Source organism: Quercus robur, chromosome 7, assembly GCF_932294415.1.
Source record: "Quercus robur chromosome 7, dhQueRobu3.1, whole genome shotgun sequence".
NCBI lineage: Eukaryota > Viridiplantae > Streptophyta > Magnoliopsida > Fagales > Fagaceae > Quercus > Quercus robur.
In genome coordinates, this window is record NC_065540.1 from 21,600,950 (window position 1) to 21,614,206 (window position 13,257).

The 13,257-nt window shown below is 34.3% G+C and overlaps 1 protein-coding gene across 8 annotated transcripts in view; it reads right to left on the reverse strand.

The window, feature by feature from the left end:
* Positions 1–5,250: 5,250 nt before the first annotated feature.
* Positions 5,251–13,257, reverse strand: part of LOC126692741 (uncharacterized) — a 95,363-nt gene continuing 87,356 nt past the window's right edge. For 7 of the 8 annotated variants that reach the window (XM_050388464.1, XM_050388462.1, XM_050388460.1 and 4 more), the window contains 3 exons: positions 7,815–8,108; positions 7,415–7,540; positions 5,251–5,779 (listed from right to left, as the gene is read on the reverse strand). In XM_050388464.1, the coding sequence (XP_050244421.1) occupies positions 5,396–5,779; positions 7,415–7,540; positions 7,815–8,108 (804 nt within the window). In that variant the 3' untranslated portion in view covers positions 5,251–5,395. The remainder of the gene's footprint in view (positions 5,780–7,414; positions 7,541–7,814; positions 8,109–13,257) is intronic. The other variant, XM_050388465.1, reaches the window with a different exon arrangement.

The following is a 13,257-nucleotide window of genomic DNA, read 5'->3' on the forward strand; positions in this document are numbered from 1 at the left end:
CACAGTAGGCAATATATAAAAGATCCTTGCCGTGCATAGTATCATCATAACGGCAATAGTAACCGCTAAGAGAAAATCATAACATCACTACATGGGTAAGCACTGAGAAAGAAAGAAAAGAAAAGAGAAAGAATCAAAAATAACAAAAACAAAGAAGAAATAGAGAATCAGAAGGAAAAAACAGAGTGTAAAATAGTAGGCATGCACCAATAAACTAATCTCTTCTCTCCCTCTAAAAGCCTAGTCTCTGTTAAGGATAAAAGATTTATTTGGGCACGAGCCATTCAAGCCTATTCCCTCAAAGTGGATAATTTCTGCAGCAGACGAGGTTATCCACGTTGAAGGAGTGGTCCCCTCCTTGGCCTTAGTCCTGTAACCCAATTGAACGCAGCAAACTAACCTTTTCCTTTTGATTTCGCCGTTTATCAAGATTATTTCCTTTCTCGCCTTTATAATCTCACTTATAACGTGTCTTTTATACTGTTCTTTTCCTACTTTGCTTAAGGATTCCTCATTTATTATGTTTAACTGGAAGCATATTGCCTTTATTGTCGTATTGTATGTGTCTGCGGTAACCCTCTTGTAATAGCTTCGTCTACCATGGGTATGTGACCAAAGTTTCAGTAAACGAGGCATAGCTCGTGCACAGGCCAGACCAAGGTGAATTGCAATTGGACCGGTCCTAACTCTCTTATCCAGAACACTTAGGCCTCAGTACAGCAAGAGGCAGTCCAGCCCAAAATCACAAAAGGCCCACCACACAACCCACCCAACATCTTAGCTTCTATTTTTACATACAACTCATTAAAATAATATAAACTACTCCCATCAAATAATAATAATATAATATAAACAAGAGGCAAAGAAATGAGAAAAGAGAGAGAAAGAGAGGGAGAGTGAATATTTTTTATTAAAGGAAGAGAGAGAAAATTACTATAGAAAATAAAATATTATATCTAATTCTTAGCAACCGGCTACAGTAGGCTGTATATATACAACCTTACTGTGTTGGTATAATATTTTAAGTATAGCAACTAGGATATTGCATGCTTTTAAGGAATTGGGTTGTAAAATAGCAACTGGAGGGTGTTTATACCCCCCAATGCTAATGCTCTTACTGTTCATGGGGTTGTAAATAAAAAATATATATTTTAATCTCTCACACTCTCTCTCTCTCTCTCTCTCTCTCTCTCTCTCTCTTCCTTTCACACACTCTCTCTCTCTCTTTTGATAATCAGTTTTTTATATTATTTTATGGTGTAGTTTATATTATTTTTAATAAGTTGTATGTAAAAATAGAAACTGAGATGTTGGATAAGTTAAACAAAATGGGATGTTTAAATAGATAAAGTAGGTTTTGAGGATGTAAAATTAATGTTTTTTACATCCCCAAATGCCAATGCTCTAATAGGAAAAATTGGCATTCTGAAATCTCAAATTCTCAAGGTGGAATGGGTTTTAAACTCTTGAAGGAATTTAATTAGGCTTTATTAACAAAGCAAGGATGGAAACTCCGATAGTCCAATCTAATCCTAATTCCCTTGCCTATGTTCTTAAGCCAAAATTTTTATAGATTGTAATTTTGTGGATTCTAACTCTTGGGAGAAAGCCATCCCACACATGGAGGATGATTATGAAAACAAAGCATATTGTAAGACGGAGAGTAGAGAATGGTAATAAAATCTAGATATGGTCAACCAAATGGCTTCCAACCCCAACAACGTTTAAGGTAACTTCGCCTCAGAACACACTTGGTGATCTCAAGCTTTGGTTAGTGATTTAATTGACAGTAGTTTGGGTGTTTGGAAAGTTGATTTAGTTCGGCAAATTTCTTTTACTGATACTATATTGGGTTTTCCTCTTAGCTATTTGCTTCCTGATGATTCTTTAATATGGAACTCAATTGCAAATGATATATTTTTTTCGATCAGAAGTGCACCTATAAGTTAGCCATGGATTTTAGAATTGTGTCTGGCAATAGCTCCTCTAACAATGAAGACCTCAACTCAAGAAACTTTGGAGTCCAGAAATTCCTAACAAAGTGAAAAACTTTGCTTAGACTAATCAGAACTAATAGGGGAATTTTTGACAAAAGAAAAGTTGATGTGCAAACTAGTGCAAACGAGCTCTAAGAGACCGTTGGTTTTGTAAGTAGGTGATAGAGGTCCCAAAAAGACTAGGATAGAGGTAACGTACCTCCATCTAGCCGACAGTGCTTTCAATAAACCATGCCACCACGGAAGCCGATGGGTACATCTCCCTCAACTGATAGGAAAACCTGAAGCCGACGAGTGACCATAAGACCTATGGGGTGGAGAAGTTGATGGGTCCCACGTAGCCTTGCTTGGTCCTCACGAATATTCATGTATGGAAATATCTTTCACATCACGCACAAAGACCTTATCACGCTCACATATCCTCCCCATATGGAAAGACACCCTAAATCAAATCTCCCTTACAAGGGAAGATCCCTATTTTTGAGGGATCTTCATTCACTACTCGCCACTATATAAGCATCAAACCTCCTCTTTCCTTAGGTATGCAGAAAATCTCTAACTCTCTCGTTATAAAGTTCTTAGAGATTTCTCATTCGCTAACTTGACCTTCGGAGGTTTCTTGGCCAATATCACACCGGTGCCTTCTGTTTGGTCCTTGTGTTTTCACTCCACAGGTATTCATTATCTTGACTTGGGGCCTACAACTTACTGACAATTTTAGCACATCATCAAGAACGAAAAAAGACATTTTAGTACTGCAAAAATTGAGGTTACAATTGTGTAGTGATGTGCATAACATCTGTGATTTTCAAATGCAAAACGAAGGCTCTAGTCCAGCAAAACCCATGGCTAGTCATGGTTGGATTCCACCTCTTACAAAGTAAACATTGATGGTGTTGTTTTCTCCACTTAACAATCAGCTGGAATTGGGGTCAATCGTTTGTGGTTGTCATGGATTGGTAATTGCTGCTATTTGTCACAACCGCTTGGGGCTTTGGAGATTATCTGGTAGTTTCAAATGTAGTAGTTGGAATATGAATGTCTCCTCTTCCATCTTCTATAGCTTCGATTGTTTTTGGTATTTCTTCCCTTTCTCATGATTTTCATAGTTTTTAAGTCTCACATACAAGAAGGAACGGTAACCAACTGGGTTACTTATTAGCAAAACATGCTCAAAGACTTGGAAAGAGGAGAGTCCATGTTTTATAGAATATGTTCTCTCAAATGATGCGATTTCTTTTAAGTTATTTCAATGAAAGTTCATTATTTCCTATTAAAAAAACTTGTTCGGAATTATTTTTTCTAACTCATTAAAATAAGTCACATTCTCATTAAAAAGAGTTATGTGACTAAAAATATACGTGAAGGTTAGAAAAATATAGCTTTAAACTTAATTTCTTACATCTTGCAGCTGATCTTTATAACACATGCTTATGAAGTTATGATATAATTGTTAATTCGTAGATGTATTTATTTGTTTCTCTTGAATTACTTTCTAAGTAAAATTGCAACATAGAGCAAACATTAGAGACCAAAATAGTAATTAACGCTTTTATTCCAAAATATACTTTTTTTTCCCCTAAAATATTGTTTGTCTTTAAAGTATACATAAATTAATTTTTTGTTCCAAAATTTTAAAAAGTTCATTTTCATTCCTAAAATTTTTAAAGAACCTTTTCCCAATTGTTTAAGGATGAAAATAAGGACAAAAAAATGAAGTATTTTTAATAGTTTAGGGATGAAAAAAATATTTGTTAAAGTTAAAAGACAAAAGCACATGTTCAATTTATAGTTTTAGGATGAAAATGAACTTTTTAAAAATTTGTGGTCCAAAAATGAAATTCATGCAAAACTTTTAGGAATGAAACACTATTTTAGCTTTTTTTTTTTTAAAAAAATTTATTATATATATATTTATAAAATACGGTAAAAAAATTTAAGCTGAATTATACTATCTTTAAGCAAGAATGTTAAAAGAAGTTTACACTTTTAGGCTAAAATATTGTTTTCATCCCTAAAGTTCGCATTAATTTCATTTTTGTCCCTAAACTATAAATAATAAAATATAAAAATAAAAATCAGTTTTCATTCCCAAACTTTATAAAGAGTTTTTTTTTTTTTTTTTTTTTTTTTTTTTTTTTTTTTTTTTTAAGTTTAGGGTGAAATTAGGTATAAATTTTTTTTTTTTGAATTGTTTAAAAAAGAAGAATATCTTGTTTATTAGGAATATTTTTTTTAATATATATATATATATAACTTGTTATGTCATATCGTGATATGAGATTAAAAATGGACATTATTTGATTTCAAGTTAATAATTTGATATGGTATAACTTTTTGTAATGAAGACTTAACCGAACGAACACTAGAACGGATTAATAACTTTGCAATTTTTTAAAATCACACTAGTTTGTTGAATGAACAACTTGGTTTTTTACCAGTTTGGTCATTAAGATGTCATGATTCTCTTTAGAATGTAAAAATTTGCTTGATCACAATTTGGCTAACTGCAACTTGATTCTTTTTGGTCGCCTGAATCTTCAACTTGATCACAACCTACACTCCCACAAGTTGATCAAGGTGAGTATTCAATACAATACAGAGAAGTACATCTCTCACATCTCCTTGAGCATGCCTTGTTGCCATAAATTGAAATCACCAAGCTTAGCTTCTAGTATTCTACCAGCTCAACATATGAGTTGTCCAGAACGTGTCTTTGATACCAATTGTTACGAGCCCAAATTTTTGTTGTTGGTTACTTTTTTATGAAAACACGACCTTCAAGTTTGATCGAATGGGCCTTTTCAAGATAATTCAAACCTCCAAAGCCGAACTTTTTTTAATAAGAATATTTTTCAGCCTATTTTATTATTTATTATCAAGCAATATACATAGATAGCTTTATAAGAAAAACATAACTTAACATTCAAATTCAAAAGGAACCCAATCTTTATCTACTGCTAGTACAAAAGATTAACAGTTTATCCCAACTTTAACCATTTATTCAACTCTTAGTGTGCATTTGAATGTGAATTAAAATTATAAATTATTTCACTATTTAACTTATTTTTACTACTATTCATGGGCTCTACTGCACTTTTTGGCACTATTCATGGGTTCTACTATACTATTTCAACTAACTTTTACCTTTATCTACAGGACTTTCAGCAATATATTTTCAGTTTCAATAAAATAAGCAATATCTAAATAGACTCTTAATAACAAAAATACAATTTTAAATGATAAAAGTACATAGATAAGAGGCATGTAACATCTTATTAATCTAAATAATTCAACTCATTGGATAAATTAGATGTAAGGGCCTTCCAACATAAAGTTTGGCAATTCGCTATTGTAAAATAGTTAGGCTAACAAAATTTGGTATACTGAGAATGGACTCACAAGAGGACTCCTTCAGCATTATTAAGGGCTTTCTTTACAACCTTAAATTTTTCAGAGATGGCTTTATTGGATTTCAGAACATACTGCTTGATGAAAAACTCAATGCCATGTCTAAGACTTTCAAGCTCTGGGGTGATGGCCACACGTGTAAAAATGTTCCAGATAAGCTTATCAGGATACTCAAAAAGGGCCTCGAATAGCATCCTGAAATGCATAATCCTTTTTGGGGTGAGCTGCTTCATGTTACCTAGTTCTATAGTCTTCAAAACTGCAAGGGAGAGAGTGAAAGAGGCAACCATCTCAGCTACAAATTTTGCAAGGTGCATTGACCTAATAAGCGGCATTGACTCGAGCTCTTTGAAGTGATCCCAAATACAAAACTGAGAAATTATAGCAATTCAAAGATTAAAAATTAAAAGTAATAGCATAAAAGACAAGACTCATAAGGCACTTTCGAAATAATAGAGAAACGAAATTAACACCCCCACCCAAAAAAAAAAAAAAAAAAAAAGATGCCACTTTTGAAAGAGTTTATAATGAAACAAAGTTCATGGCATGTAAGTGATGAGAATGCAGCCTTGTACCTCAGAAAAAATTGAAGTTATAATCCTAATAGCATCCATAAAAAAAACTTTTCAGCTTCTTATAGGGCATAATCTGGCATTCAGAAGTAGCCAATTGAATTGCATGGTTAATGATTTTTTACTCATTGGTGAGTAATACAATATATTTGATGGTGTTTTGAATTGTTAGAAGTATGCGGTTAAATGATTAAATTTACCATATCCCAATAGCTCAAGCTTTTGGGATAATCAGTAATTTAACATGAGTAATACAAGTTAAAAAGGAAGAAATAAGGTACAATCAAATATAACAGTACATTGATTTTTCTAATGATTTTGTATTGCCATGTATTTTCTTCTCTTTCAATTCATAGAATCTAATTGAAGGTGTATTAAAATTATTTTTATAACTCCCTCAATCTGATTCAAGTGGAGATATACGCCAAGAGTATCTAGATGCGCTAAACATTTATCCAAAAAGTTTTTGAGCTAAAAGCTGCATTATATTGCAGGAAAAAAAAATTCATAATTGTGGATTATCTAACAAATCACAACAACAAAGGAAAAACTAGATTAGAATTATATTAGCTAGGAAAACAGTCAAAGGGTCAAAATCACATCAGCTCAGGTTTAATATGAAAAATAACCACATAAGCCCATGCTAGATAATGGTAAATCAAGCTGATAAATTTTATTATCTATTACCATTAGAAAGTTTTAAGAGCTTATCTGACAAATGAGTATAGACTTCATCCCGAGGCCAATGCAATAGAACTATTAGTTAAAAATAATGCAGGCATTCTATGTCTTTAAACAATTCAAATCACTTGCTTCTAAGATTCTAAGAACCCAAAATAACTTGCATATGCTACAACCCCAACCCTGAAAATTCTACACTACCCCAACATCTTCTACAACTACACAGAAGCTAGTTTATTATTTGTGAGTTGTGACACACAAAGGCCATCAATCTCCAGTTCAAACAAAGTGGTGACTCTCAAACTCACACCAGCAAGGTTGATAACATAACCAGGGAAAGGCTCTTATGAAACCGCAGATGGGTGCAAGAAATTGGATTTATCATATAAAATGATTGAATTGAAAAACTATGTTAATGTGCAGAAGACACAAGAACTGTAACACAACAGCCTACAAATTAGGAAAAGGGGTCCAACAAATGGACTACGCAAATTTCACAAAGCTGATATAACAGTAACATGCTGAATGAATATCTAAGGTATATATCCTATGAATTTAAACAATAAATTACTTGTCAAAATTTAAACCACAAGTTTTTGTCATGCTTTCCCTTAAATTTTATTCTAGAGACATCCTACAATCGAGAGAAAGGTATATACCTTTTTTTTTTTTTGATAAGTAATAAAATTATATAAATCATAAAAAATGAGTCACCCAAGTATACAGGAAGTATACTGGGGTAAAGGTATATACCTGTAAAGTGAACTTGTGGTTTTTGTCATGCCTACACAACTTCGAAGCCAGAACAGTGTAATACTTATTAAATGTTTTCTCCTCCTGTAAACAGCAATAAACAAGAACGCGCATGATCTCTCTGTCCTGTAAAAAAATTGAAAATTAATTATCAGAAAAGGAGAGAAGACATCAGCAAAAATAAAAGTACACACACACACACAAAAAAAAAAAAAAGGCACCCGCCTGCTGCCAATGAACTCTAGCTCAAACGGCACCTCCTCCCCTTATAAGAGCAAGGTGGAGGGTGGGGTTGTGGATTCAAGACCCACTAGGTGCAATTTAACTTACCAATCAAAATGGATTAGAAAAAAAAATAAAAAAGGGGGGGGGGGGGGGGGGAAGGGTGAAGAACACCCACCAGCTTTCCTTGTAGATCCAAACTCAGAAGCTTCTCAAATGCATCAATGTAGTCCTCCCCACTCATTATTATACAAAAGATTTGCCTTCGGACCTCTGTATTCATCCGCTGTGCAGCAGCAAGCTGCAGCATTTTCTGGGCTTCAAGAACCTCCTTGTCAATTGTGCTAGCAATCTCTGCAACATTGTCCATTGTGGAAGCCATGTCCCCAGACAACCACCATTGGCCCTTCTTCTCAGGATCAAGAAGCTTGCTCCATTTGAGCCCTCTAATTAAAATGCCTTCTACTCTTAACTGAAAAAAATCAAGAAACATACAATATTACACACACATGCACAAAAAAGGATACTAAAAGTCATGTGAATAATTAAAAGTGAACTTCAATTCCGGTCTAAAAACACCATATCACAATAAAAAGGTTACCATAACTTCCCCAGACTTGAGTTTTCATGAGCTATTTCACTATTTCAGGTCATCCTGGTATGCATAATAGTCTAAATGGCTAATGAAAGATAGAAGGTTCTCTAAAGTCATACACTAGTCAAACTTACCCTTTATGTCCTTTTGCTCCATTAAGCCAAAAAGTTTGTCAACTTTGACCAAAGAATGTGAGGAAGTATGGGAGAGTCTTTACTCATATACAATAATGCATTGCATTGAGTTGGTTTTGTTAGAATAATGGTTATACATTTTTTTATAAGTAATAACATTTATTAATAAAAACAGGTCATGCTCACAATGATGAGAACTCCACAACATAAAAGAAGTACAAAAATTATGCAAAAAAGAAGAATTGATTCTGTAAACTCTATAAGATTGTTGCTATTTGTAAGACCCCACACAATGGTTAAGCCATTCAGTGATTAAATTCACTATTTCTTAACAGCTTAAGCTTTTGGGACGAGTGGTAATTTATATTTTATCATGCTATTAGAGTAGGCTGTCTTGAGTTGAAACCCAATCTCCACTCTACCTCCCAATTTAAAAGATAAAAAAAATAAAATTTTAGAGTGGTAAGACCACTAGGAGTCTTGACACTTCTAGTACAAGAGTATTAATGTATATTTATGCTCAATGTATTCAAAGTAGATGGAGTCGATGAATCAAAATATTAGTGTTTTGAGCATTGAGACATGCTGGCCTATGTGTGTTTCTTTTCTTCCTTTCTTTTCTCTCTTTTCTTCTCCTCTTTCTTGTGGTCTTTTCATGGGTATTGTTCATACAACCCCTAAACACCATGAATTTTTTTTTTTTCCTTCATCCTTAAAACCTCAAATCAAGCCCTTTCTTTTTCCTATCAAAAGATTCAAAACCCTATAACCTCACATACTTTCTTATACCAAATAGCTATCAAATAACTCATCAAACCATCTTTTAATTCCTAACACAACCCCATAACCCTTCAGCAATTCTAAACCCTGGATCACAAATTCTCCTAAATCCTGACAAATCACAACCACATGTATACAAATCCCCAAGTATCTCACCAAGAAGAGTCAAAGGAGTCATGGACCCCATCATGAGAACCCAAAATACTATCCATTCCATTACTTCTCATGTTTCTGATAGACTATAGAAGCAAAATATCAAAAAAACAGGGATTTTATAAAATCAGAAAGTCCTAGCTAAAGCTCTCTTATTATTCAGTGAGAACCGAAATACACACAAACAAAATCTAAAAAAGAGAGAAAAAAATGGTTGATTACACACATACCAACCCACAACCTTACCCTCCATCTCTCTCTCTCTCTCTCTCTCTCTCTCTCTCTTTCTCTAATTTAACAAGTAAAAATTTATTACACTTCTAGAAAGAGCACAAGTACACAAGTTGTGTACTCAAGGGATGCTATAAAACAAAAATTGTAACAGTCAAGAAACTCAAGCATATTAGAGAGAATGAATGAACACACTTAAAGCAACCATCCAATCATACAAGGGATGCGTAAGAAAGATCATCTTCAGATCCATCGTAGCTTATTCAATTCCTTCAAATCACCAGCTATTCCGTTCTCTCCATACAATCCACTTTATGCCCAAAGGAATCACATTCGGAGCTTAGCTAATTGCCCCTTCCAACAGGCCAACAAATCAATTACCTAATTAGGCATAACCCACTGCACCTGAAATAAGCATAACACTAGAGACCATAATTCTCTGCACTATCAAAATATAGAAGTAAATGATCAATTGTCCCTCCATCCTTTATTGCGTATGCATCACCATTCCACAATTATGTTTGTTCTTTGTAAAGTCTTGTAACTTACAATGAGAAGAAGTGCTATTTGACCTAGAGATCATTGATCACCGCCACCCAAAAACAAAGGAAAAAAAGAAAAAGAAAAGGAGGAGTCATTTACTAGGAAGCACTTGCTCAAATTCGGGTGTGGGTGCGGGTGCGGTTGCAGTAGAGCAACACGGCAATTTTAAAAAAAATAGAATACGGGTGCGGCGGAATACGTTTATTAATTAATTATTAAATATAATTTTATATATATTGCTAAGCATTTTTTTTTTTTTTTCATATAATGGTAAACATATATCAATTTAAGCACAACACTAGATAATGTGAATATATAACCATTACATGATGTTCAAAAATTAGAATACAAGATCAAAAGTTTGAAACTAAAAATAAATAAAAGATAAGCGTTCAAGACAATCAAATAAAAGCAACATCAGTGAGGCAAAGAAAAGGAGAGATCAAGACAAAGGTTTGAGATTTTAGGAAGAGCTGGGAGAGTGAGCCGTGGGTCAGAGAGAAAGCTGTGAGGTAGTAGGGTTTTTTCTTTTAAATTCTGCCTACAAAACCCAGTGTTCCATGTATAATTAAAGTTTTTTTATTTAATTTAATAAGCTTCCCTGATTTCAGCCCGTATCGGGCCATGTTTCGGGCTGTGTTGAAAAAAAAAAAATTTTGTTAGGGGATGCGTGCAGCCGCGTCCAGGCTGCATGGCACGTCCTCAAAGAGTCCAACGTGGGTGCGCCGACCAAAATGAATCACCAGTGCTTCCCAAGTCTTTTTTTTTTTGATACGTAAGAAGAGAATATTATTAATTAAAGATAAGCAAGAGAAACACAAAGAGTTCACGGTAGTGAACAAAGGAAAAGAAAAAAAAAAAAAAAAAAAGGAACAAAAAGACAGGAGCAGCCCCTAATCTATTCTAATAGATGAAAGGAAGTCCAAAAGGGTAGAACAATCCGAATAATCCCAACAACGAGACCAATCAAAGAGGGTCCGCAGGCAATACTCAAATAACCGAACCACAATTTTCCCCTCATCCTCAAAAGTCTGCCGATTCCGTTCAGTCCAAATAGTCCACATTAAACAACCTGGAACCAAATCCCAAATATCAGAGCTATGCTTCCCAAGCCAATGATACCAGCAAAATAATAAGTCCACAATTGAACTTGGCATGACCCATTCGATCCCAAACAACCGAAGCATATACATCCACAGAGAATGAGCTATCGGAAAAAAAAGTAAAAGGTGATCCACAGATTCCGCGTTACTACAGCACAAACAACAATGATTCACCAAAGGGCAACCACGAAGCGTAAGATTATCCAAAGTTAGAATCTGACCATGGGCTGCTGTCCACATAAAGAAAGCCACCCTTTTAGGAACCTTAACTTTCCAAATTCCCTTCCAAGGGAAAGTGGAAGGAGTTGCATTTTGAATCTTATGATAAAAGGACCGAGTATTAAACTTCCCACTGTCATTAAGATCCCAACAAAGTCTGTCACACCCTCCACCCCTAGGAATTCAGGTTTGGATGAAATGAAGAAAGGAGTAGGAAGCCAAATCATTGAATTCCCTCTGAAATCTTAAACTTCACACTCTGTCATTATCATCCACTAAAGGGCTTAACACCTCAGAAGTACAAGCCTCCTTATTAGCTGAACACAAAAATAGCTGAGGATAAAGAAATTTGAGAGGAACATCCTTAGTCCACTTATCATGCCAAAAAAGAATACGAGAACCATCCCCTACCACAAAAGAGAAATGCTTAGCGAAAGTTTCCCACCCTTCACTAATACTCCGCCATAACCCACAACCATGAGCCCTACTACAAGCTCTAGTGCACCAAGTCATTTACCAAGTACTATGACTTTGACAACAAAACAAGGTTTTAAAAACCTAATTGCCAAAAGAACTAGAAAGAACATGGCTTCAAGGTTTTAAGGCCAGATTAGGGTTCAACCGAAGTTCAAACCGTAATAACGTAAAGTATATTTTAGTAATAAATTAATATGAAAATAAATAAGTTAAATGTTCAAAATTCAGCAATCTTAACTAAAATAATATTTAATAAAGAGGTTTAAATTATATCTTAATTAAAGACAAGATGATATTTTCATAATTTATTACAAAGATTAAATATATATTCTCTTATTATTAAAATATTTTAAAATATTTGCACAACATGATAATACAAAAAATTCAAAATACTAATATAATTATACAAAATAAGACTGAAAAGAATAGTAAAAGTCATGACTCATGTCTCCCCCACAACACCCCCCCCCCCCCCCTTCTTTACCTCTCAGTTAACTTTCCCAAAGAAACATATCATAACAAATACCCTAATCTCTCTTTCACTGAGTCACTCTGTGTCTCTCCCCTCTCAAAAATCTCTCTTCCCCAAACAAACAAATCACTAAGATCCTAGAAAGCACAAACATGGCATTTGGATTGCCAAGCTCGTGTCCGACACAGCTGCACACATGTCCCAGCCCTTTTTTTTTTTTTTTGAAAAAAATGAGGGACGTGGCTGGATGCAACACGGTCTCGGCCAAAAAAAAAAAAAAAAAAACAAATGAAAACCTGAAACACACCTCTCACGCCGATTGATCTCCTCCCTCCCTCTTCTCTCATGATCTCCTCCCTTGTCTTCTTCTTCCTCCTCTCAGGTGATCTCCTCCCTCTTCTTCCTCCTCTCATTCGATCTCTTCTTCTCGCTTAGTTCAAATCTATTTTCCTCAAGGATTTCCCCTTTTGCCCTTTTCACTTGGTTTGTCCATGTGTGTGTTTATCTTTATTTTGCATTTATCTTCTCCACCAACCCACACGTGAATAGCTTCTTTTTAAATTTGTCTTTTATGAGTTAAAATCCCATCAAGCCAAGTAATTATATCCTTTTACAATTTTTTTTTCATTACTTAGATAGATAATAGACGTGCGCGCGCGCACACACACTTATGGGCTTAAAATAATTTTTAACAATTATTTTAAAACAAATAATATTTTTGTTATAAAACAAATTTTGTAAGCTTTGAAATTTATATATATATATATATATATGTATACAGATACATATATAATTAATTAATTAATAAATGCACCCCCGCCATACCTATGTCCTAGTTTTTCAAAAATTGCCATGTCACCATACGGTATCCATGCAAGTGCTTCCTAGCTGAGATCAGCCCTTCTAACCAAAAT